This window comes from Dendrobates tinctorius, unplaced genomic scaffold, assembly GCF_039654945.1.
Source record: "Dendrobates tinctorius isolate UK_male_01 unplaced genomic scaffold, ASM3965494v1 ptg000388l, whole genome shotgun sequence".
NCBI classification, from domain to species: Eukaryota; Metazoa; Chordata; class Amphibia; order Anura; family Dendrobatidae; genus Dendrobates; species Dendrobates tinctorius.
The window spans coordinates 6489730-6517642 of NW_027362054.1; the positions used below are offsets into that span (position 1 = coordinate 6489730).

At 43.3% G+C, this 27913-nt stretch overlaps 1 protein-coding gene across 5 annotated transcripts in view; it reads left to right on the plus strand.

Moving 5' to 3' along the window:
* Positions 1 to 27913, plus strand: part of SPATS2 (spermatogenesis associated serine rich 2) — a 114343-nt gene that overhangs the window by 30605 nt on the left and 55825 nt on the right. For all 5 annotated transcript variants that reach the window (XM_073563424.1, XM_073563427.1, XM_073563426.1 and 2 more), the window contains exon 2: positions 6493 to 6690. In XM_073563424.1, the coding sequence (XP_073419525.1) occupies positions 6666 to 6690 (25 nt within the window). In that variant the 5' untranslated portion in view covers positions 6493 to 6665. The remainder of the gene's footprint in view (positions 1 to 6492; positions 6691 to 27913) is intronic.

The window sequence follows — 27913 nt, forward strand, 5'->3', positions numbered from 1 at the left end:
CACCTCAGCAGTGCCACAGGCTGATCGCCTCCTTGTCATGCCACATTGATGCAGTAATTAATGCAAAAGGAGCATTTACTGAGCATACATTTTCATAGGCCAACATTTCAGATTTTAAAATAATTTTTAAAGCTGGCGTTATAAAGTATTCTAATTTACTGAGATAATGACTTTTGGGTTTTCATTGGCTGTAAGCCATAATCATCAACATTAAGGCTAAGTGCACACGTAGCAGAAAATTTCTGCTGAAAAACCTGACTCCCTTCCCAGAAACCACGCGTTTTTTTTCTGCGCATTTTCAAAACACACAGAAATAGCCAGAAACACGGAAAAATCTGCGAAATTCATGAGCATGCTGCGTTTTTTACCGCGATGCAGTTTTTTCGCGGTAAAAAGCGCATCAGTATGCACAAAAAGTGCAAAATGCATAGAAATGAATGGGAAGCTTATTTTTAGCGGTTTTATTGGAAAATCCGCTAAAAATACAGCTAAAAAAATGCTGTGTGTGAACACAGCCTAAGGCTGAGTTCACACGTGGCGTTTTTTTCGCGTTTCCGCGGCGGTTTTAACCGCACGATTTTGCAGCGAAAACGCGAAAAATAAGCATCCCATGCATTCCTATGGGATTCCGCAATGCTGTGCTAATGCTGCGGTTTTTACCGCGGCGGAATCGCTTCACGGTAAAAACCTCAGCATGCTCATTAATTTGCGGAATCGCGGCGATCCCGCACCCATAGGAATGCATTGTTCCGCTTATTTCCCGCATGTGGCTGTGCACACCATGCGGAAAGTAAGCAGAACAATTGCGGATGGTACCCATGGTCCGGAGGAGAGGAGACTGTCCTCCGGGCTTTGGGTACCATATCCCTGTAAAAAAAAGAATATAAAATAAAAAATATTGTTATTCTCACCCTCCGACGTCCCGCGCAGCCTTCCCGCTTCTCTTCACGCTCTCGTTCCCAGTAGTCCTTTGCTAAAATGCTCGCGATGACGTCCGTTCTCGCGGGATCGCGAAGTCTCGCGGTCATTCGCGCGACGTCATCGCGAATTACCGCGAGACGTCGCGATCCCGCGAGAACTGACGTCATCGCGGGCATTTTCGCAAAGGATTACTGGGAACGGATGCGCGGGACGTCGGAGGGTGAGAATAACACCGTTTTTTGGGTTTTTTTTTACATTCTATATGTTACTACTGATGCCGCATAGGCGGCCTCAGTAGTAAAAAGTTGGTCACACTCGTCAAACACTATGTTTGACGAGTGTGACCAACCTGTCAATCAGCTCTCCAAGTGATGCTACAGATCGCTTGGAAAACGCTAGCATTTTGCAAGCTAATTACGCTTGCAAAATGCTAGTTTTTCCGCGGGAAAATCACGGGAATTTAAAATGCAATTTTCCCGCGGACTGGAATTCCGGAATTCTCGCAGTAATTTCCGCGAGAGTTCCGGTACGTGTGCACTTAGCCTAACAGAAATATACACGTGAAATAGTAATAGAAACTAGGAGGGCACCACTAAATAAGAAATAGGGATAGTCCTGCAATCAGTAAAGACATACATAGAAAAATAGAGAAAGCTAATGATCAAAAAAACGCAGAAATATTGTAAATTTTATTGGACACACAAAAACAACTCCAATTAGTATTAAAAACATTTAAAAGTCATATACAATGACAGGACAAAAGCACACAAAGGGCTCATAATAGAGCCGACAAACCTCATGTAAGAAAAAAAGAATGGCTTCACAATTCAAACCCTATCAAATGGCAAAGGGCAGACAATAATGGTGTTTATCAGAAAAATACACTGAAAAAATGTGAATCAAGATAGTATTAATATCACCACCTTATTGTCTATAATAGCTGCAATATAATCAATTTTCTCTGAAACATGAACAGGTCACAATAGACACAAGCGGATGGACAAAACACCTATCAAGGGTATTTAAAGGAAATGACGCCTACAAAGCACACTAAACATGTATAAATATCTTGAAAAGCCCATGAAAATTACCTAGAACACAGATTAAACCACATGTTCAAATGAGCTACAGCCATAACAAAAGATCACAAAAGACAGTGCAAACGATATTATGGACAGGTAAGAAAAGATCCAAGATAGATAAGGATCAGACCCTGTATCGCCTACAGACAAATTCAAAAATACTCAAAGTTTTTAAATGGTGAAAATATGAATCCTGCCTGCACTGTCCTAATAAGCTTACATGGGGGAGCTTGTGGAGTGCCCGACGTGTGTCGCCCCTGACGAAGCCACTGTCTTTTGTGATCTTTTGTTATGGCTGTAGCTCATTTGAACATGTGGTTTAATCTGTGTTCTAGGTGGTAATTTTCATGGGCTTTTCAAGATATTTATACATGTTTAGTGTGCTTTGTAGGCGTCATTTCCTTTAAATACCCTTGATAGGTGTTTTGTCCATCCGCTTGTGTCTATTGTGACCTGTTCTTACATGAGGTTTGTCGGCTCTATTATGAGCCCTTTGTGTGCTTTTGTCCTGTCATTGTATATGACTATTAAATGTTTTTAATACTAATTGGAGTTGTTTTTGTGTGTCCAATAAAATTTGCAATATTTTCATACATTATGGTGATCCCTGCGTTTTTTTGATCAGTAGCTTTCTCTACTATTTTTCTATACACGTGAAATAGATCACTCTGTTTGTAATGACTTTTTTTTTTTTTTTACAAGAACAACTTAATAATTTAATAAAAGGCCAAATACAGTTTCCTATTTTAATAATTGTAATGGTTCCGTGTAAAACGCATGACACAGGGATGGTAACCTATATGTGATCTGTTTTTGGGCACCCATTGACTTAATTAAATGGGCAAGTCTGATCCAAAATATGGATCAAACTAGTGAATGCACACATATATACACTACCACATTGCGTTGCCTTGGTCAATGTGCTGTCAGTATGCTTCCTATTTTGCATGTGGACAGCATTCAAATGTGTAATACACTAGTGTGAACAAGCCCATAGGACTGATTTATATCTTTTGTATAAGCCCGCCTAACTATAACCCTGGATATTATCGAATTCTCTTTAGCTGGACTCTTATTAATTAGAAGGGGTCTCAGGGCTGTTAGGGTGGACTTGATAGGTGCTGACGACATCGTGTGGTTCGCAGGAAGTCTTTCCCAAGGTAGAGACTGGCATCCTGTCCAGCTTCATTGACAGCCCTCACTTGACCAGAGCAAGTGCTGCCTAAATACAAAGGGGCATTGTCAAGTTGTCTCTTCAGCAGCTCCTAGCTCTGCAGATCTTCATTTCATGTGGGCAAAGTCCCGTATAGAACGTTTGTTGGAAGGTGAGAGACTCCATTTTAAATTTTATGGTTTTCACTATTCTGACCAACACCCTCATTCCTTCAAAACCTCCATACTCCACCGACTCTTAGCCAGATCTAGGAGCAAGCCGAGTGTGTGATGTTATCCTTTTCATTAGTACTGGCATCAGTGGCACATATTAAAGTCCTGGCCCTTTGCTGGTGGTCATCCATGATCAGCAGCCTGTCCTGCACGGTGCCAAGAAGAAGGCTATCTCTCGGTGCCGTGTACTATGTTGCAGATCAATGCTTACAATGGCATTACAGTGCAGTTGATATTTATGCCAAGCTTCTTTTCCAGCACTCGATCAACAAGCTGAAAATAGCTTGTTTAGGGACAGCTTTACTCAAAAGCCAATTAGCCAGATGTTACCACAAGACATTGACTTTGTTGTTTTAAGCCTCCGAGCAGAATACATCTCTCTGATAAATCTCCAGTGGCGTTTTTTGAAATCCTTTAAGTAGCAGATTTCTGCTGAGTTTTAGTAGCATTTTTGTGAAATCTATTCTTTCGTCTGGTGACTGGTAAACCGTGCTATGATTAGTCCGACCACTACAATCCTTTAACAACGCTGTGGAGGCTCCTGGGGCTTTCCCACTGGATGTCTGACTCCAGCTTAGCCGTCTCTGAAACAATCACCAATTTTCTCATAAACTGTAGAGATTTCATTTTTCACTATAAAAGCAAATATAATCTACTATATAGCTTTTAAAGAAAAAAGAAAACCTTCACCTCCTGAGAAACGTATTACACGATATTGATCAGTTGTGGGTCATCCAAACTCCTTCAACCTGTTTGTACATACGCATGCCATTACCTACTGTAGTGCCGCTACATGGCAGCACCATGACGTACAGTGTTGCCTGGAAACGGCCTTTTTTTTATGAAGAATTCCTTTATAATAAAGCATGTCACACTGATAAAGTCCATATTAATTCAACATGTAAAAAGTTCCATTAGAAGTATGGTGTGGGCCTATATACATCTGAGTATTGTGTAATAAATCCATACTTTGGCCATCTGCACGACCCCAAAAACTGTCTCTCCTCTCATTTTTGACTATACATGTTGCACTGCCAGGAACAGCTGGGGTTTCCTGAGTCTTCGGTATACTCATCATTATGTGTTTTGACCGAGATGCTAAAATAACCTTATTAAATGAAATGTGTCTACTCCAAAAAATGCTATTTACCTGCAGATCGAGGGGTAATATACATCTAAGTCATGTCTGGCTGGCAAATGGAACAGCGGCTACAGGGAGAAAATTAAGTTGTATTCTCCTTGCAGCCGCTCACTTCCAATCATCAGGGCGGTGCAGGCAGCGGTTACAGTCTCCACTCTCTGAGAGCACTGTAATCACTTCCCAGGGAACAAACTCTGCGGAATGGTCTGTGAAGTACTGTAATGTGTTGGGGGGGGGGGGGGGGTGATTACAGCACTCACTGTATAATGAGCAGTGTCTGTACCCACTCCCTGCACCGCCCCGATGACTGAAAATGAGTGGCTGCAGAGAGAAGAAAACTTTATTTCCTCCCTGCAGCTGCTACTCCAGTCACCTACTAGACATGTTTTAAACACTAACTGCATGCAGATTACCACTGGAAGTTTATGTAGCTTTTTTTTTTTTTTTTTCTTTAAGAGGCGACCTGTTCCCTTTTATAGGGTTATAAGCAGTCTTCACATTTATGGTATATGTGACGAGCTTGACATAAACGCTCACAAAGTGAGAGTCCTATGACCCTCAATCACCTATTCTTGACAGCTGAGCTAGCATTCTGGGGTTACAAAAAGAACCCCTTAACCTTTATTGTGAGCTGGGGGCTGACTAAAACATGCCCTATTTTACATGTTCTTTTGGATTTTTTAATGAATCAGTCACTTGGCTTTTGCTGCCCCATCTGAGAGTAGCATTTTTATGTTGCTGCAGCTCTGCTAGTCTTCTCAGTTATGAGCTTCTACTACACAGTCCATAATATGTATGAGCTGTGGCTATCCATGCCCTCCACCATTCATTTGCAGCTTTTTGCCTATGCACAGTGTATGCAGAAAGCTGTCAATCAGTAGAGTTATGCAAAGCTCATCCTTGAGAAGACGAGAGGATAAAAGTATATCAGTATTATAAGAAGCCCACTGAGTGACACAGCTCTGTAATTGGGGTTTCAGCTCTTATTTGATGCTGCTGACAGATTCCCTTTACCAGTCCTGAAGGAATCCTATGCAAAAATACATGAAAAATGAGCCACATCTACAGGATGCTGTTTAAAAAATAAAATCCAGTGACCTAAGAAATACACAGGTAGTTTGTACGGTGTTCTACACACTTCCATATTGACGTACAGGATCCACTTGTCTGCACCATTTTTCGAAAGGGGATAAAAAAACAAACCCCTTAATATAATTGCTCTTCAGAATTTTTCGTCATTCGCCGCTGGGTCCCTTGGTGCGACGGTTTATGCTCTTGGGTGCTTCGGTGACTTGTCAGCCCTGTGGACCACGTTGTCATGCGAGAGTGTAAGGAGAGATGCAGCGGCTGATCAGTGAAGAACTATACAGGCAAGTACATGGATTGTATTTTAACATGCTCGGCACAGATTTTCTTTGTCAAGCCTCTTTAATGCAGTGCAGAGCCATTGTATCACTCGTGATCGCATCGCATAGTGTGAAATGTTCTGTCTGAAGACAATGAAGCCGCTACAACCTTGTGTTACCTGAACAGAAAAAAAAAAGGTGAAAAGCTCAAACGGCGACCTGCTCCATCTTTCCAAAAGAAACCAAACGTCTCTAAATTTTTCAAGGTTCTTTCAGACTTCTGTTTGCAATGGACACCTTACAATGAGCGTAATCCATCCTAGCACTGATTAAAGTGATGAATGTCTAAATCCACGGTCTTCTAGAAGAGCAGTTTGGCAAGATGTTTGGTCCTATTACTATTTCCAATAGATTGGGTTGAAGGCGTGTGTTCCGGCATGGCGGTGAAGTCATATTTTGACTATGGCACATTGATGGGTGGTTTGTGTTGCGTTCTAGACTCTGGTGCCTCTACAGTTTTTTTTTTTTTGCTAATTTTGGCATCGCTGGTTGAGGTCAAACGAGCCATCTTGTATAGGCATTAGACTGATTTTTTTTATTTTTTTTTATTTTGCAGTGTCCAGCAAGACGTGGGAGGAAGACCCTGGCCTGACTTTTGTAAAGCAACATTTACGCACCTCTTTGGCAGCGGGCCCAGATTTCCCACCAGTTTTGACATCTCTTCGCTGCGAAGTGTGTGAGCAAGGATACTTCTCTGTGCTTTTAATTTCTTCGCTAGTGCTAACGAAGATGTCTCGGAAGCACAGTAATAAGGGTGAGTTATAAAAGTATTCTACATTTCATTCTGTCATATATTGTTAGTTTTTTCTCGTCTGTAGTCTGGAAGTGCAATTCTACTGGAATTATTAGATGTGATCATTGAACACAGGTACTTTTAGTAAATTAATATCTTTGCAGCCCCTGAAAACCCCTACAAGTATCCATCTGTGCTGTTGCGGTCTAACATGGGTTTCCTATTCCAAGAAGTCCTAAGGTTCCAGCGAATCCTATGTGAGAAACGCTGCTTTAATAATGTGGCGTAATAAGCAGAAAATGATAAGCACAATCTCCGAAGTTGGCACAAACTTGTACACGTAACATTAGAATTTCTTACAATCAGTGATCTCACAGACTTACATTGTTAAAGAACTTGGCTGGGCTATTTATCTAGGCGGATATGTTAGAATCTGAATGAGTGCCATTCATTCTTTTATTACTGATCATAGTCATTATTGTTCTTAACCACGATATACAATCCTTAAATGGTAGCTATCTCCAATATTACATAAAAAGGTACCTCGATAAGGTCCAGGTTACCAGTTTTGCTAAGAAAAAAGGAATTTAACATGTCATAGTATGATACCATGGCTTGTAAACGTTTGGGCACCTCTGGTCAAAATGATTGTTATTATGAACAGTTGAGTAAGTTGAAGATGAAATGATCTGTAAAAGGCTTAACCCCTTTACCCCTCATGCCTGCTTGTACCTTCATGACCTGGCCAAATTTTACAATTTTTTGACCAGTGTCACTTTGTGAGCTAATAACTCAGGAACTATTCAACGTATCCCACTGATTCTGAGATTTTTTTTGTGTGTGACATATTGTAGTTCATGATAGTGATAAAATGTATTCGACAGGACTTGCATTTGTGAAAAAATTGGAAATTTAGGAAGCTATGAGGGTTAAAAGTTGACCCAGCAGTTTCTAATTTTTCCACCAAAATTTACAAAACCATTTTTTTTTTTTTTTTTTAGGGACCACCTCACATTTAAAAAGAGACTTTGAGGGAAAATGACAGAATGTAAATGACACAAAATACCCAAAAGTGACACCATTCTAAAAACTACACCCCTCAAGGTGCTGAAAATCACATTCCAGAAGTTTATTAACCCTTAAGGTGCTTCACGGGAATTAAAGGAATTCATTTAGGGGTGCAGTGATCATACTGACAGCACATGTGTCTCGCAGAATTTCATGCTATTGGGCGGTGAAGGAAGAATACATTTTTACCACTGAAATATTTTTAATTTCTCTAAGGGCTATTAGGAAAAAATGGACTTCGTAGTTTGTTGTAAAAATTTCCCGAGTGCGCCAATACCCTACATGTAATCAGCAGGGCTGTGGAGTCGGTAAGCCAAAACTGCGACTCCGACTCCTCAATTTCCCTTACACCAACTCTGACACCACGACTCCGACTCCCACATATATTGCTTATATTTAAGTGAAAAATGTATTGTAGTACAATGTGAACATCAGACATTAAATCATTTTTATGATACAATAATCAAGATATTTAGATAGAACATAAGATATATTTATTGGAATACAACTTTAGAACACAAAAAACTGTAATAAAATGTAAATGTCATACACTATGTAATATCGATTACATATATACAGTACAGACCAAAAGTTTGGACACCTTCTCATTCAAAGAGTTTTCTTTATTTTCATGACTATGAAAATTGTAGATTCACTCTGAAGGCATCAAAACTATGAATTAACACATGGGGAGTTATATAATTAACAAAGAAGTGTGAAACAACTGAAAATATGTCTTATATTCTAGGTTCTTCAAAGTAGCCACCTTTTGCTTTGATTACTGCTTTGCACACTCTTGGCATTCTCTTGATGAGCTTCAAGGTAGTCACCGGAAATGGTTTTCACTTCACAGGTGTGCCCTGTCAGGTTTAATAAGTGGGATATCTTCTTGCCTTCTAAATGGGGTTGGGACCATCAGTTGTGTTGTGCAGAAGTCTGGTGGATACATAGCTGATAGTCCTACTGAATAGACTGTTTGAATTTGTATTATGGCAAGAAAAAAGCCATGATGCCTCCAGAGTGAATCTACAATTTTCATAGTCATGAAAATAAAAAAACACTTTGAATGAGAAGGTGTGTCCAAACTTTTGGTCTGTACTGTGTGTGTGTATGTATGTATTTATGTATTTGTGTGTGTGTGTGTGTGTGTGTGTGTGTGTATATGTGTGTGTGTGTGTGTGTATGTGTGTGTGTGTATATATATATATTGTGATAAAACACTCCGGGATCGCCTTTGCTGGGGTCAAAGGTCACGTGCGTTCAGCATGAAACTCAGGCGCAGAGCTGGGATTCGTGTATAACTGACCCTGGGTCAGGTTTATTAACGGTGAAAGCAATGCAAAAGGAAATAAAACATAAAACAAATCCTTGCCTGTCCGGCACTAACTAAACAATGGACAACCTAACTACCAACTGGCGGGCTTCTCCCGTCCAGCCAAACCACAGTTGCAGTGGGCACTGCTTCCACTCACGTGTGTCTCTCACACAGACAGGCTCTCTGTGTTCCCAGGCTGAGACACTCACACAACCACCTTGCATCCTTTTATATCCACCTCCCATTATCCATTAGTAAGCAGGTGCGAAACTGACCAGACTAGGCCACATAGGAAAGGATTCTGGGCGAGATATACCTGCCCTCATCCACTATTCCCACATGATTCTCACATATCCCCCCCCCCCTTCTGCTCAGACCACTCCGGTCGAGCAATGACACCCGCCAAACAGTGCACTCGGGACAGGGCATCTGCATTTCCCATCTGTACCCCTGGGCGGTGCTCCACCGTTAAAGTGTAGGCCTGCAGGGCAAGGAACCACCAGGTCACCCGGCTATTCCGTTCCTTGTTCAAGTGCATCCACTCTAGAGCCCACTTAATGGCGAGGCACTCTTTTTCTACGACTGCATACCTTTGCTCGTGTTTATTCAGTTTCCTGCTGAGATAGAGGACTGGGTGTTCCACTCCGTCCCTCACTTGTGAGATTACAGCCCCGATACCGGTATCAGAGGCATCCGTTTGTACCACAAACTCACTGCGGAAGTCCGGAGTCACCAGTACGGGCTGAGAGCAAAGTGCCCGTTTTAGGCTATGGAAGGCTTCTTCAGCCGCTAAGCTCCATTTAATCATGACGGAGTCTTTCCCTTTTGTAAGATCCGTCAGGGGGGTAGCGATGGCTGCAAAATTGGGTATGAACCGGCGATAATAACCGGCGATCCCCAGGAAGGCTTGCACCTGCTTCTTGTTGACAGGTTGTGGCCAGTCCTGAACCTCCAGAATCTTATCAACCTGGGGTTTAACAACACCCCTCCCAATTACATACCCCAAATACCGGGCTTCTTCTAGCCCGATGTGACATTTCTTGGGGTTTGCGGTTAGACCTGCCTCCCACAGGTCGTCAATCACAGCTTGTACTTTCTGGAGATGAGTCTCCCAGTCCAAGCTGTAAATGACAATGTCATCCAAATAGGCCGAAGCATACCGCCTATGTGGCCTCAAGACTCGATCCATCAGTCTCTGGAAGGTCGCCGGTGCCCCGTGCAGTCCAAACGGCATATACACATACTGAAATAAACCTTCCGGCGTAGCAAATGCCGTCTTTTCTCTGGCAGCCTCCACCAGAGGGATCTGCCAATACCCCTTTGTTAGGTCTAGGGTCGTAATATACCGGGCTTTTCCTAACCGATCTATTAACTCGTCGACCCGGGGCATGGGGTAGGCATCAAATTTTGAGACCGCATTCAGTTTCCTGAAGTCATTGCAGAACCGGATGGTGCCGTCCGGTTTAGGAATTGGCACAATCGGGCTGGACCACGCACTGTGCGATTCCTCAATGACTCCTAACTCTAACATTGCCTTCACTTCTCGGGAAACGGCTTCACGGCGCGCTTCCGGGATTCGGTAGGGCTTTACGTGAACTGTGAAACCAGCTTCCGTTACGATGTCATGTTTCATTAGCATAGTCTGCCCGGGTTTTTCTGAGAAAAACTTTTGGTTGTGAAGTAGAAACTGCCTGACTTCCGTCTTTTGCCGCTCCAAGAGAGTCTCTGCAACCCGTACCTCCGGTACGGTATGCGAGCAGACAGGACGGGCCAGCTCCGCTGACAAGGCAGACCGATCCTTCCAGGGCTTTATCAGATTTACATGATAAATCTGTTCAGGTTTCCGTTTACCTGCCTGGTATACTTTGTAGTTTACTTCACCAACTCTTTCCTTGATCTCAAAGGGGCCCTGCCACTTTGCCAGGAACTTACTGTCCACCGTGGGGACCAGGATCAACACCCTATCTCCGGGTGCAAACGTACGGATCTTGGCGCCCCTATCATAGATTCTTTTTTGGGCTCCTTGAGCCTGTATCATGTGTTCTTTGACGATAGGCATAACAGCCGCAATACGGTCCTGCATTTGTGTGACGTGATCTATCACTGTTTTAAATGGAGTGACCTGACCCTCCCAGGTTTCTTTTGCAACGTCTAACAGTCTGCGAGGACGTCGGGCGTACAATAACTCGAAAGGCGAGAATCCCGTGGAAGACTGGGGTACTTCCCTGATGGCAAAAAGCAAATACGGAAGTAAATAGTCCCAGTTCTTCCCATCCTTGTCTCTCACCTTTCTCAGCATCTGCTTCAGAGTTTTATTGAACCGTTCAACCAACCCGTCTGTTTGAGGGTGATACACGGATGTGCGTAACGGTTCGATTTGTAACAATCGGCAGAGCTCCTTCATTATCCTGGACATAAAGGGGGTCCCCTGGTCGGTGAGTATCTGTTTTGGTATACCGACCCGACTAAACACATGCACCAGCTCCTTGGCAATCGTCTTGGTGGCCGTGTTACGCAAAGGGATGGCCTCCGGGTAACGAGTGGCATGATCCAAGATGACCAGGATATGTTGGTGTCCACGTGCAGACCGTGGAAGGGGCCCAACTAAATCCATCCCAATCCTCTCAAACGGGACTTCAATAATAGGTAGGGGTACCAAAGGGCTACAGAACCGGGGCTTAGTTGCAGAGGCTTGGCAGTCAGGACTAGACTCGCAATATACACGAATATCATGATGCATGCCTGGCCAAACAAAACAGTGTAATATCCTTTCGGCGGTTTTCTGGACTCCCAGGTGACCTCCCATCACATGTCCGTGGGCCAGGTCCAGCACCTGCCGCCGGTAGGGTTTTGGCACGACTAATAGTTGCACCGTATCTTCCCCCTTTTTCTCTATCTGATAGAGTAAATCATTCTCCAGAACTCATGTAAGGATATGCCAGCCTAGAGCCAGGTTCTACGGGTACCCCATTTATCACTTTTACATTTGTCCTAGCCTGAGAAAGGGTAGGATCCTTTATTTGCTCGCTTTGGAAGTCATCTTTCTGAACTTCTAAATCCGGCAATCGGGGAGGTGGACGGCTGTCAGCCTCCTCCTCTTCCCCGGTCTCCTCATTATCACCCGCCATGACTGAAAACGGGAACTGCAGGTCATTTCCCGCAGACTCTTTCCCCGAGTCTTCCGGGAAGACCTCTTCCCGGGGTTCGGGACCCACACGCGCCCTGGGAGAAGAATCATGTACACTATTACCCGAGGGCATCAACTGATTCTCCCACAATTGCCAGAAGTGGGGAAAATCCCGGCCCAGGATAACATCATGCAATAACGCCGGGACGAGTCCCACTTTATGTTGCACAGACCCATAGGAAGTAGTAATGCATATGACCGTGTTGAGGTACGAACAGGTGTCTCCATGCACACACGTTACAGAAAATTTGTCTGATGGTCCAGTCGGGGCTGACACCAGACTGGCCTTCACCTGAGTCACCACACTTCCCGAGTCTAACAATGCCACCACATTTTTGCCATCAACAGTTAAATCACACAAGTGTTTTTCCACATCCTTTTGACCGGCATTCACACTCACTACCCGTGCAACCATAGACATGCGTTTTTTAGAGTCTGTGACGTCGCACTGCATGGATTCAGTAGTGACCGGACAGTTCGCAGCAATATGTTCCATCTCTTGGCAGCGGAAACACCTAACGGGCCCCTTGCTTAGACCATAGTTCGTTACTCTCGGCCTCGCAGTGCGGGCAGTCCCGTTTTCCTCCCCCACTGTCTTAGGGATTTTTCCATCTCCCCTACTCCCTGGAACAGTCTTACCGGTTCCACGTGGAGATGATGAAGAACGAGGTGGGGTAGCGTCGTCTCGGAGTCCTTCCGCCACGGAGTAACGTTCATCCAGATCCACCAGTTGATCTGCCGTCGTAGGATTTCCATGGCTTACCTACTTCCTCAGGGCTGGCGGTAGAGCTCTCAGGTACTTGTCCATGACGAATCTCTGAATTATCTCTGGCGCTGTCAACGCCTCGGGTTGTAGCCACTTCTTCGTCACGTGGATCAGGTCGATCATCTGGGACCGCGGTGGTTTATCCGGCTGATAAGTCCATTGATGCACGCTCTGTGCACGGACAGCGGTCGTCACTCCCAGCCGGGCCAAGATCTCGGCTTTCAATTTGTCAAAGTCATAATAAGCCTTTTGGGCCTCACCGGAAAGAAACGGGGCAATCAGGCCGGCCCATCGTGCCTTCGGCCATTTTTCTCGCACCGCCGTCCGTTCAAACGTGGTCAGGTATGCCTCGACATAATTTTCGGTCGTCATTTTCTGCCAGTACCGACTCACGTGAATCACTCTCGACTCGGCTTCCAGGTTAAGCTCAGGTAAGCTTGCCAAGCGCTGTGCCACCTGCTGGAGAAGAGAACGATCGGTAACTGTCATGTCCACCAACTCCTTCAGCTGGGCTATCATCACCCGATTAGCTTCTTGCTGGACGGCGGTGGACTGTACCAGCGCTTTCACCACGTCCTCCATGCTCATGCTTGCAACGTGATGCCCGCGTTCTCCACCACAATGTGATAAAACACTCCGGGATCGCCTTTGCTGGGGTCAAAGGTCACGTGCGTTCAGCATGAAACTCAGGCGCAGAGCTGGGATTCGTGTATAACTGACCCTGGGTCAGGTTTATTAACGGTGAAAGCAATGCAAAAGGAAATAAAACATAAAACAAATCCTTGCCTGTCCGGCACTAACTAAACAATGGACAACCTAACTACCAACTGGCGGGCTTCTCCCGTCCAGCCAAACCACAGTTGCAGTGGGCACTGCTTCCACACACGTGTGTCTCTCACACAGACAGGCTCTCTGTGTTCCCAGGCTGAGACACTCACACAACCACCTTGCATCCTTTTATATCCACCTCCCATTATCCATTAGTAAGCAGGTGCGATACTGACCAGACTAGGCCACATAGGAAAGGAATCTGGGCGAGATATACCTGCCCTCATCCACTATTCCCACATGATTCTCACAATTTTATATATATATATATATATAATATATCTCACTATGACTTATCTCAGCTAAGGCAAAGCCTAGATCCTCAGGCTACATTCACACCATGGGCGAAGCCAGGATCAAACCTGGGGAAGGGGGGCAGAACCTCATACTGCACACCTCAGCTGCTGCAGAACCTTATACTGCACACCCCTACAATTGAAAATAAAGCCTGCACCTTAAGGTGTGGTGAATGCAGTCTATTTATTCCAACTATCAATTGATGTTGATGTGTTACTGAAGACGAGCAATGCCTGTCCTGAGCGTCCTTTAGGGCAGCTATGAGGTGTACCTGACTGGTGCTAAAAAAAAAAAAAAAAAGGAGTGTTAGTCTGTGTGCTACCCCGCTTTCATTCTTTTTGGTACAGATAAGATATGGATAGACAGAATATGGATAAATGGATGTATACAGCAGATTTCTAATCTGCTTTTGATATTGAAAACATTATCTATGAGCTCAAAAACCTTTCAGGTGATGCGGTTTTTTTAAAAAAGCTGATCTGCTTTTGCAGCTGAAAAACGTATCCTCAAAAAACGCAGCAAAAACGCTGTGTGTGAATGTAGCCTTAGATCAGCAATAGAACAGCCATTTATAGGACATTTCATAACTTTCCCAAATTCCTATGAAAAAATATTCAGCACATTCTGCATTGAGCTACTGTACCCAATATATTATATATTTTAGGAGTCGGTCCATTTTATACCGACTCCACCAAAATGAGCACCGACTCCATGACTCTGACTCCACAGCCCTGGTAATCAGGAACTACTTTTCAGGCACAATGCAAAGCTCAGAAGGGAAGGAGTGCCACATTATGGTGCAGATTTTACTATTAAGGTTTGTGGGTGCCATGACCCACTGGGTGAGCCTCTGAGGTGCCATAACAGCTTGAACCCCCATAAGTGACCCCATTTTACATACTACACCTCTTGATGCATTCATCTATGGTTGCAGTGATTATATTGACACCACAGATGTGTCACAGAAGTTTATACCATTGGGGAGTGAAGAAAATATAATTACATTTTTTACCACAAAGAAATTGTTTTAGTCTCAGATTATACATTTTCACAAGGAGAAATGTCTAAATCGATAATGATCCTAAAGACACATAAAGATTCTCAGTACACTACCTCAAAAGGTGCAACCTGAAGGTTTTACAATGGCCTCACAGTCCCCTGATCTCAACATCTGTGAAAATCTCTGCCTAGACCTCAAAATAGCAGTGCATGCAAAATCACCCAGGAATTTCACAGAGCTGGAAGAATTTTTCCAAGAAAGAATGTATTTTTTGGATTATAAGACACACATTTTTTCCCCAAATAACAAAATAGGGGTGTGTCTTATGATTCGAATATACCTTACCAGCTGCGGTGGACTGGGGTCCCAGGGTTGGTGCTGGCGGAGGCTGCAGTCCTCCGGCTGGGAGGAGGGGGTGTTCAGTGGTGCGACGTTGCCCCAGCGGCCATTTTCCCGGAGTCCTACCTCAGTGTAAATCATGGCAGCACAGGGGCTCTGGGCTTTCACCAAATATCAGCAGAGCCCCCGCACCACCAAACACTCGCAGCGTAGCACCTCTCTAGACACCCCTTCCTTCTAGCATTGGGTCCACAGCTTGCCCCATTCCTGACTCCACCAGCAGCAACCCTGGGACCCCATTCCACCTCAGTCGCCACCCCTGGTAAGCAATAAGACGCGCGGATTATAAGAAGACCCACCATTTTATCAACCCCTTCCTGACGTGCCGTACGTATACTGCTCTGCGGGAGATGCGTGTGCGGGTGTCAGCTGTATGTGACAGCTGACACCCCCACAGCAATGCCTACGATTGAAGCTAGCACAGACCGCGGGCACTTAACCCCTCTGATGCTGCTGTCCGTAGTGACAGCGGCATAGAGAAGCATCTCGCAGGGAGTGGGCTCCCTGTGCGTTTCCATCGGGACATCGCGATGGCCTGATGGTCTCCATGGAAATTCCTGGCACAAAGATGGCCGCTGGGTCCTTCCAGGTCCTGCAGGGAAAGGTGGCTTGTGAGCACCTGCTGAGCTCTAGTGTGCCTAAACCACATTTAGCGCCCACATGTTTGGCATTTCTGTAGTGATGAGAGCCCGCCTAATTTACAGGTGTGTGTCTCCAGAAGCATGAGCTGGGTGCAATGTACTGGTCACTACAATGGCAGCTTGCAATTTTAACTCAGGAACATCCACTGGTTCTTGTTTCTGGAAAACACCCATGGAGTCAAAATCATCACAACATCTGTAGATAAATTCCTAAAGGGTTATCATTTCAAAAATGGGGTCATGTGAGGAGGGATTCTGCTTTTCTAGCACTTAGGGGCTCCTTATATGGAGTCCGCAAACTAGTCTAGAAAAATCTGCGCTCCGGGAGGCAAATGGCACTTCATCCCTCCCGAATCTCTCGGTATGACAAAGAAGTACTGTACAGCCACATATGGGGTATTTCTACGTTCAGCAGAAATTGTGGGACAAATGCTGGTGCCATTTTTACCCATTTCCCAGTGTGAAAATGTAAAACGTGTGGCTAACACACAATCTTGGTGGTAAAAATGTAAATTATTTTTTCTTCACTGCCCAATGGTATAAAATTGGTGTCAATATAATCACTGAACCTCTCAATGAATTCATCTAGAGGCTTAGTTTGTAAAATGGGGTCCCTTATGGGGGGTTCTGCTGTTCTGGCACCTGAGGGGCTCTGTCAATGTAACATGGCACCATAAAACTAGTGCAGCAAAATCTGCACTGTAATATGGCGCTCCTTCCCTTCTGAGCTTTGCACTCTGCCTCAAAAGCAGGGCTGTGGAGTCGGAGTCGGTGCTCATTTTGGTGGAGTCGGAGTTGGTATAAAATGGACCGACTCAGACTCCTAAAATATATAATAAATTGGGTACAGTAGTTCAATGCAGAATATGCTGAATATTTTTTCCTAGGAATTTGGGAAAGTTATGAAATGTCCTGTAAATGGCTGTTCTATTCCTGATCTAAGGCTACATTCACACACAGCGTTTTTCCTGTGTGTTTTGAGGATACGTGTTTCAGCTGCAAAAGCAGATCAGCTTTTTAAAAAACCGCATCACCTGAAAGGTTTTTGAGCTCATATCTAATGTTTTCAATAGCAAAAGCAGATTAGAAATCTGCTCTATCTATGTATCCATTTATCCATATCTGTCTATCCATATCATATCTGTACCAAAAAGAATGAAAGCCGGGTAGCACACAGACTAACACTCCTTTTTTTTTAGCACCAGTCAGGTACACCTCATAGCTGCCCAAAAGGACGCCCAGGACAGGCATTGCTCTGCCAAGAGTGTGCAAAGCAGTAATCAAAGCAAAAGGTGGCTACTTTGAAGAATCTAGAATATAAGACATATTCTAAGCTCCGCCCCCGGCCGCGCATACTCCGGTCAGCTCCTCCTCTGATCCCATGACACTGCATGCGATCAGCGTACCCTATATTTAGCGTTGGGTACGCTGGCCTGATTTTGCTGGCGCTGCGCCGAGCGCACAAAAAAGCAACACAGTGCGTTCCTGTGCGCTCGGCGCAAGCGCCGGCAAAATCATCCCAGCGCACGGCTAGTGTACCCAACGCTAAATATAGGGTACGCTGATCGCATGCAGTGTCATGCGATCAGAGGAGGAGCTGACCGGAGGAGGCGCGGACGGGGGCGGAGCTTGGTTGCGGTGCTGTGCCTCCGAACGCAAATCTGAAAGTAGCCTAATCTGTATCTTCTCCCTTTCAGTTTCATTCCATTCCTTCTCATATTTCCTTTCACAAATGAGAATAATAATGATCCCTCTACACTTTGACATCCCTAATATCCGAAAGAAAAACATGTACACAAGCAGCAATAATAATAAAAAAGTAAAAATTTTATTAACGTTAAAAAATGACAGTCAAGGTTATAAAACCGTGGGAAACCACAGCGTGGTACCAAGCACCCACAATATATCAAATAGAGACTGTACACAGTAGATTTATATAATAGTAAAATACTTCCCAAGATAATATATATACAAAAAAACATCATGAAGTTATGACGTTTACAAAGCAAAGCACAAAAAAAGTCCAAAGAACCAGGTATTCAGTATAGTACGAATATTACCTCTTGTGAGTGATGGTGCCAGCCCCAAAGCACGTTTCGGCTACTGCCTTCTTCCGACTCCCAGACATTCAGCATTGGAATACCTGTTTACACAATCAGTCCAGGCAAACGATGTGCAGTGAGTGATCTATACTAGGTCGCTCATTTCACATAGGCTACCATAGTCCTTGATAGTGGAATTCCTGTTTACACAGGACGATGTACCACCATGAAAAATGATTTTTTTTTTTTTTTTTTTTTTCCAGCTGCCCAAAATATCATTTCACCTGATGAACAAACCTTTTGTTTGCTCATCGGTTGATCAGCAGTCTTTTTATACTGCAAGCTCTTGAAACTGGTGTTTTAACAACGTTTGTTCACGATGCTTTGCAGTTTAAAAGCCCTTTAAAGTGATACATCTATGGAATCAGGGTCTCTGCCCCTACATCATGCCGCTGTAAGAATCCATTGCGAAATCCTGCAACAGATCCCCTTTAATGCTGTTTAGATTCCACCATGCAATGAATGCAACCAACTCTCGACTGAGCCTATTAACCATTAAATGCAATCAGTCAAGGATTTAGTCAGTTTGGCACCACGAATGGCGCTGCAAGCTGCTATAGTTGGAATCGGCAGCGTGATCTAAGACCTTTCATTATGCTTCTGCGGTTATGTATTGTGCTATAACTGTAAGGAAAAAAAGGTATGGACCGCACATCCAACAATCATACATTGATCTAATGCCGCCATGTAAGAAAAAGGGTTAAATGTAAACATGAGGTTCCCAATTTTAACATTCAGATGAGACTGTGTGAAGCCCCCTGCCGCGTCACGGGTGTGTACTATACCTGTCAGTTTTCATTTTTAGCTTCCTAATTTCCTTGTGTCTGAAGTGAGTAGTTTACCCCATCTGCATGGACATCTGAAAGTGACTAAACTGAAGAAGTGGAATATTCCAGCTCAAGACATTTTATCACACCATTTTTATTTTTTTTAACCAAGTATGGAACGTCTGAATCACTGGCGCGTTCCATCACCCAAGCAAATCTAAAGTAAGAAAGCAAAACCAGAAAGTACCATCGCTGTAAGAAGCTCAAGGAAAATCCTGCCCTAATCACTTGTGAACAGTGACCGGTGTGTGACTAGCTGTGGAAAGCACAGCATTGATTCCTGCAGACCTTCCTTGTCTTATGCCTTGATTTGCAAAGCTGTAAATCTGCTCTTTAAAAATAACAGTCAGTGTTACAGAATCTGCATGTTGTGCTCTCCAAAATACCAGGCACGTGGTGTAAAATAGCAGAGGCTTATGTAACAGCAGGTGACTAACTGGCTACGCCGTTTTAAAGGCAAACACCACCTTTTATACACCCTTTAAGAGGACCTGGCCTCTACCCTGGCGCGTCTTTAGTATAGCAATTCTTATTACTCTTCCTCAGGATTCACTGAGCTGGGTTTTGTCAGTTGGGGGCGTGTCCCTGCAGAGGCTGACATTGTCCAATCAGTACTATCATTGTTTACAAACACACCCCTTTTGAAACATGTAATGGTAACACCCAGTTGTCAATTTATTCACACTTCTTTATCAGAATTTGCACATTATAAAGTTCCAAGAGAAGATTGAAGAATATTCAGAATTGAGAGTCCTCAGTGGTTGATACCTTTTCATGGGTAATTGAAAAAATGGTAACAAGTTGCAAGCTTCCGAGACTACTCAGGTCTCTTCATCAGAGTCTAGCCTGATGAAGAGACCTGCGTAGTCTCGAAAGCTTGCAACTTGTTACCATCTTTTCAGTTAGCCATGAAAAGGTATCAACCACTGAGGACTCTCAATCCTGAATATTTTTCTATCTACTGGTTAACACGGTACCAAGATATACATCTTTCCTGTATCAAGAGAAGATGATGGTTTATAAGTTAGTGGGAATACAGTTATATCATGGTCGCTTCATTGGAGGACACAGTAACCACGGGTTGATATGCTGACACCTGAAGGCTGACTTTTAAGAATACAATTTAGAAAAAAAATAGCAAATTGACTCCTCCTCATCGACCAAACCTGGCCACCAGAGGCACAGCTTTAGGATGTCCTATGGTTCCTGTGGTCCCCAATGAAGCGACCGAGAAATAAAAGATTTTTGGTACTCGCCGTAAAATCTTACTCGTAGCCTTCATTGTGGTGGAGGGGGAGAGGGGATTTCGCACCCTCCCATATTTAGGGGTGTTTTGGATTTTGTTCTTGTTACTTCTTTTGCATCAAATGAATTAGTAGGAGTCAGCTTCCCAAGTGTAGTCTGATGGGGAGGAGTCGCTTGTTTGTACAATGTGTTCTTAGTATCTGCCTCCAGATGACCCCATATTAACTTATAGTTCCTGTGTGCCCCCATCCCCTCCCTTCAGTGAAGGCTACGAGAAAGATTTTGCGATGGGTGCCAAAACATTTTTTTTTTTTAACTAAAACAAAGTTTGACTTTAACGCCTCAATTATAACACAGAAAATGGCAGTCACCAGAAGGACACAACATCAATAAATCGCGTAGGCCGGCTCATCCGAGCACATTCACTCATCACTAAGAATTATCTGTTTCAATTCTTAGGTCAAATAAATTTAAAAAAAAAAGTAGCTTTGAGGAATTCTGTGCATTGCTCCTTATATTGTTCTTGCAGCTGCTGCGGAAGGCTAAAGTACATTTCCCCTTTAATAGAGAACATGACACAGCATTATAGGGCAGTGAGTTCTCCTCGTTTGACTTCACTAAGAAGCACTTTGAGCTGTGCATTCTGTAACAACAGGACAGCAGCCATGAAGTTACGGTGCCAGATGATTTGCGTCCTGTAATGGGAAACCTATATAGTCGGCCATACCTGAGAATGGTTGTAATATTGAGTGGTTTGGTTTACGATATATTGATGATCTTTTTATTTATTTTAATTAAAAACTTTGCTACCTTGAATTTGTCAACAGATAGATTAGTGGGCTTCAGTGGGGTCTTAAATTTTTGCTTCCCATTTCAGGGCAGATGACTTATCAGACGTGTGATTGTGTGATAAAAATGTAAGAATTATGAATGTCTCTAAAATATGTTTGCTGCCTTTTATTTTTGATGGCATCCTGACGTGTTTTATCATGCTTGGTTAATTTCTGTGCAAGTAAAATAACTGACATTTTTCTGTGGAGACTGGCATTTAGTTTAATTAATCAGCTTTTTTTTAACCTTAAGTCAAGAGTAGTTTGCATGTGAGTTTGCATGTCAGTTTATGGTTAATTGTGTTGTGCCCCAATGGAAAGCTCTGTACCACTTTTCCTAAAAAAAAAAAAAAAAAAACATCCATCCTCCCTTAAATACAGTCCAGTCATCCTGTCCCCTTTTCAGAAAAGTACCCCCAAAGTGTGATGTTTCCCCCAACATGCTTCACGGTTGGGACTGTGTTCTTGGGGTTGTATTCCTCCTTCTTCCTTCAAACTCGGTGAATGTAGTTGATACCAAAAAGTTCTATTTTGGTCTCCTCTTACCACATGATCTTCTCCCATGCCTCCTCTGGATCATTCAGATGGTCATTGGTGAACTTCAAATGGGCCTGGACATGTGCTAGTGTGAGCAGGGGGGACCTTACGTGCTCTACAGGATTTTAATCCATGACAGCTACTAACAGTAATGTTTGAGACTATGGTCTCCGCTCCCTTCAGTTCATTGACCAGGTCCTCCCATGTAGGTCTGGGCTGATTCCTGATCTTTCTCAGAATCATCCTTACCCCTCGAAGGCAAGATCTTGCATGGACCCCTCAACTGAGGAAGACTGACAGTCTTGTGTTTCATTCATTTTCTAATAATTGTGCCAACAGTTCTTGCCTATTATCCTGTAGCCCATCCCAGCCTGGTCTCTGGTGTCCTTAGACAGCTCTTAGGTCTTGGCCATGGTGGAGAGGTTGGAGTTTGATTGAGTGTGTGGACAGGTGTCTTTATATACAGGTAACTAGTTCAAACAGGTGCAATTAATACAGGCAATGAGGGCTTCTTAAAGAAAAAATAACAGGTCTGTGAATGCCAAAATTCTTGCTGGTTGGTAGGTGATCAAATACTTATTTCATGCAATAAAATGCAATTTAGTTATTTAAAAACCATACAATATGATTTTCTGTTTTTTTTTTTTTTTTTTTTAGGCTATGTTCGCACATAGCGTTTTTGATGCAGAATATTCCTGAGTGGAAACGCACACCCTCTTCCCGGGAAAACGCATGTGTTTTATGAAGCGCTTTTGTAAGCGTTTTTGACGTTTTTGTTAAGTGGTTTAGCATGCGTTTTCCTAAGCATTTTTGCAATACAATTAAATGTATGCGGAAACACGTGCGTTTCTGCAAAATTAATGAACATGCTGCGTTTTTTTTTTTTGCTAAGCGTTTCCGCAGCGGAAAAAAACGCACCATTAGCACAACATGTGCGGATTCCATTATGATAACATGGGATGCTTTTCTTAAGCGTTTCCGCAGCAGAAACGCGCGTCTAAAAGCGCTGTGGAAACACTTAAAAACGCAACGTGGGCACACAGCCTTAGATTCTGTCTCTCACAGTTGCAATGTACCTACCTATCTTTTGTTCACGGAAAAACTTGCAAGTTGTTCAGTCTGACTGATTTAACCTAGAAAATGCATGCATTTAAAGGGAACCTTTCACCATGAAAATGCAGTCTAATCTGCAGACAGCATGTTATAGAGCAGGGGTAGTGGGGTAGATGGAGGATAGTTTTATGAGAAAAGATTCAGTACAGCATGTGATTTAATCTCTTAACCCTTTGCTCTTTCTGGCATTTTAGGACCGCCCAATGGACCAATCTGTGACAGAGCTAGGAGGCTATACACACCATTATGCAAATTAAGCTGTCAAGACCGCCCTCTTGACCAAAAGTCTCAGAGCAGAAGTTTAGCCTTTATTTTCGTATCTTTTTTGTTAGGGATCAGGTATGTAATGCATGTAGTCACATACATCTGCACCAGTTTTCAGGACTGCTGCGGCACCACAACACTGCCATGGTGACCTGCAAAACTGAGGTTCCTGGGTGAAGCCGAGGTCACTACTTTTTTTTTTTTTTTTTTTTTTATAAATCTCCTCTATGCAAGTCTATGGGAAATTATATCGAGGCTCTGTAGTTTCGTTCTGTGTCCCACAGACTTGTGTTGAGAAAAGTGACTTCCAGAACATACAGGAATTCGGCGGCTTACAAAAGCCAAAACACAAGAACATAACAAAATATGCATAGACCCTACAACAAGTGAATGAGTGAATAGTACTAGTAATACATGTTACATGTAGCATGTACATGTTAATAATATTGGGTACTTGGTTAGCACTATTTTGCTCAAAACCGCATAAGTCGTCTCACCACTTCACGGTATACCAAACGGGACAGTCCTAACCTGTCTATTAAAACCTTACCATGTGTCATAGGGCGTCAGTGTTAATAAGGGCCGAGCAGAATATAGCCCTGAATCAGACCCCCATCCATGGGAAGCTATGTAGATGGAATAGTTAGCTCAGAAAGGGAGGCCACAACCCGTGTTTGTACAGAGTGCAAAAAAATTACAGCAAAACCCTGAGCTGGTGTACGTGTAAAGTGTGCGAGCACGTTCACACTGTGGCCAGTGAGACGGCTCTGCCCATATTCACATTTGTTGTCTTTTGACACGTGGTAAAATGTTAATACTACACAGGTTAGGACCGTCCTGTTGGGCACACCATGATGTGACCGGATGACTTTTAAGCTGCTTTGATGAAAATAGCAGTAACTAAGTACCCTATGTTATTTACATGTACCATTACCATTTACTTGTTGTAGGGTATGTGCTGATTCTGTTTTGTTTTCTCCCTTGGGTCTTGTCTGCGAAATGGCCATAGTGTGAACGTGCTCTTTGCACATATACCAGCTTACAGTCCCGCTCAGATTACTGTTTTTGTCTTACAAAATCCGTTATGTGGTACCGGAGAGGGCCTGAAAACAGATGAAGACGCTGTCCATTGTGTGTAACTTCAAGTATTACACTCACATACGTGATGCCTAACAAAGGATAGAAAAAAATGTTTTCTCCCAAAACTATATACCAGTCTGCTCAATGCCCCAGCTCCATAATACAATGCCTGCAGATTGGACTCCATTTCATGCTGACAGGTTCACTTTGGATCTGCGCCCGTTTTCTGAGTAGCGTACGGGGCAAAGTGCTGCACTTTGTCGCCTAGTCAGTGCGTTGAAGATAAACGACAGTAGTCTGTAGCGGCCACTCAGCATACACGGGCCACCGTGTTCAGCTCCATTCTCCGCTTACATCCTGCAGCTTCTGCCGCAGATTTCTGCCCCCTCGATCTATTGATCACCTGTCCTGTGGATCAGTCATTGATCATTCCTGGACAACCAGTGTAAAATCCAAGCACTGTGAGCAAGGAGCAACTTCCTATATTTTCCATTGTCGCTCTTCTCACAGACAGTAGTCCTGAGGATACGGTGTTAGAATGCAACCTCTCCTCGCTGCATGGAGGGACTATGTGCTGACTTCGGTTACATCACATCCCTGCCTAGAAACATGCAGTTTCTCGGCCGCACAGCTTTTACAGTTATGACCAAAACTATTGACACCCCTGCAATTCTGTCAGATAATACTCCGTTTCTTCCTGAAAATGATTGCAAACACAAATTCTTTGGTATTATTATCTTCATTTACTTTGTCTTAAATGAAAAAACACAAAAAGAATTGTCCTAAAGCCAAATTGGATATAATTCCACACCAAACATAAAAAAGAGGGTGGGCAAAAGTATTGGCACTGTTCGAAAAATCATGTGATGCTTCTCTAATTTGTGTAATTAACAGCACCTGTAACTTACCTGTGGCACCTAACAGGTGTTTGCAATAACTAAATCACACTTGCAGCCAGTTGACATGGATTAAAGTTGACTCAACCTCTGTCCTGTGTCCTTGTGTGTACCACATTGAGCATGGAGAAAAGAAAGAAGACCAAAGAACTGTCTGAGGACTTGAGAAACCAAATTGTGAGGAAGCATGAGCAATCTCAAGGCTACAAGTCCATCTCCAAAGACCTGAATATTCCTGTGTCTACCGTGCGCAGTGTCATCAAGAAGTTTAAAGCCCATGGCACTGTGGCTAACCTCCCTAGATGTGGACGGAAAAGAAAAATTGACAAGAGATTTCAACGCAAGATTGTGCGGATGTTGGATAAAGAACCTCGACTAACATCCAAACAAGTTCAAGCTGCCCTGCAGTCCGAGGGTACAACAGTGTCAACCCGTACTATCTGTCGGCGTCTGAATGAAAAGGGACTGTATGGTAGGAGACCCAGGAAGACCCCACTTCTTACCCCGAGACATAAAAAAGCTAGGCTGGAGTTTGCCAAAACTTACCTGAAAAAGCCTAAAATGTTTTGGAAGAAAGTTCTCTGGTCAGATGAGACAAAAGTAGAGCTTTTTGGGCAAAGGCATCAACATAGAGTTTACAGGATTAAAAAAGAGGCATTGAAAGAAAAGAACACGGTCCTTCCAGTCAAACATGGCGGAGGTTCCCTGATGTTTTGGGGTTGCTTTGCTGCCTCTGGCACTGGACTGCTTGACCGTGTGCATGGCATTATGAAGTCTGAAGACTACCAACAAATTTTGCAGCATAATGTAGGGCCCAGTGTGAGAAAGCTGGGTCTCCCTCAGAGGTCATGGGTCTTCCAGCAGGACAATGACCCAAAACACACTTCAAAAAGCACTAGAAAATGGTTTGAGAGAAAGCACTGGAGACTTCTAAGGTGGCCAGCAATGATTACAGACCTGAATCCCATAGAACACCTGTGGAGAGATCTAAAAATGGCAGTTTGGAGAAGGCACCCTTCTAATATCAGGGACCTGGAGTAGTTTGCCAAAGAAGAATGGTCTAAAATTCCAGCAGAGCATTGTAAGAAACTCATTGATTGTTACCGGAAGCGGTTGGTCGCAGTTATTTTGGCTAAAGGTTGTGTAACCAAGTATTAGGCTGAGGGTGCCAATACTTTTGTCTGGCCCATTTTTGGAGTTTTGTGTGAAATGATCAATGTTTTCCTTTTTGCTTCATTCTCTTTTGTGTTTTTTCATTTAAGACAAATTAAATGAAGATAATAATACCAAAGAATTTGTGATTGCAATCATTTTCAGGAAGAAACTGAGTATTATCTGACAAAATTGCAGGGGAGTCAATACTTTTGGCCACAACTGTATGTATGGCGGATGGTGGCCAGAGGGCTTCTGTGCAGTCAGCCAGGGCTGGGGGAATACTCACATTTTCTCTTCTTCTGGTCAGTTTTTTGTACATAGGTCCAGAACAATTCAAACTTAGGAGTGAGGGCCCTGCTCGCACGTGCCTACAATCTGAGAAAAAAACTTAAGTCTCTGTATTGTATCGTCCTGCCATCTTTTGCTGTAAGGTTAGTAATCGGCTTTCACCATAATTATTTTTGGTGAAACATGCATAACAAATCAAGCTTGCACAGCTCCACAGCCCTGAGTGACAGTATAGTCACTGCTGTACAGAAAATTCCTTTTTTTTTTTTTTTTACTGTATCAGACTGCGCCCTAATGTGAAAGAGTTAGTGTTAATGGACATAATTACACCTTTTATGCAAATACATTTGTCAGTGTCCAGTTCATATTTATCATGTATTGAAAAACAAAGGTGTAAAAAAGCATATGCCGTCTGTTATTCAAGGATTCTTTCTCATCCACTTTAGAGACTTTGTTGCAGTTTGTATAATTTTGATGGAGAAGGTAGAAATGGCCACAAGCGCATTGCACTATTTTTCCAAGCAAAACGTGTTTTAAGCCAAAGCTCAAACACAGATGTGAACAAAACTCTAACCAGACTGCTGCTTGTCTTGTTCTGTCCGTTTTTCCCTCCTTACCATTGACATCCAGATCTGTGGAGTAGGTAAGCCACGCTTCCAACTCATTGTATGACTGTGCTGCATTCATGAGAGGAGCCTTGTCCTTATTAAAGAAGCACCACTCCTCCTATCAAAGTTTTTATCCTCTTAATATATTGCTGTCATTATATCGCACTGTGTACTTTACAATTGCTCATTTTGCCTTTCTACCCAGCTAATTCTTCTCTCTTCTCTGCACTATGTAGACACGGGAAGTCTCTTGTCCCTGCATTTATCATTCCCCCTTCCTCTCCTGATACAGCTGCTCCTCTCCTCCCCCCTACCTTTGATTTTTACAGTGACTGATGACTCATGCAGGGAAAATTGACCTACTGTTTCTATATAGAGCGTAGAAGGATTCAGCTAGTGAGTTTTTAATCGCATGATGTCATAAGGAATGGAAAAGGAAAGAATTAGCTGGGTAGAAAGGCAAAATGAGCAATTGTAAGTACACAGGTCTACATAATATGGTGACTGCAGTATATGAAGAGGATAAAAACTTTAATGGGAGGAGGAGGAGTGCTTCTTTAGTGTTTACTGGCTGCAGTGCGTGCAGATACCTGTTAATTTCATATTCGTAACAAATTAAAACCTCAAGGTGCTTGAGGGAGGGAGGGGGTGTTTGAAAGAATTGAATCTGTTATCAAGAACAGTGGGAATTTTTAATTTTATAGTTTGCAACTCAGTGCCTAAAGGCCCTTTTACATTTAGCGATGCACCAGCGATACGACCCGGACAGGATCGCTGGTGCATCGCTAAATGATCGCT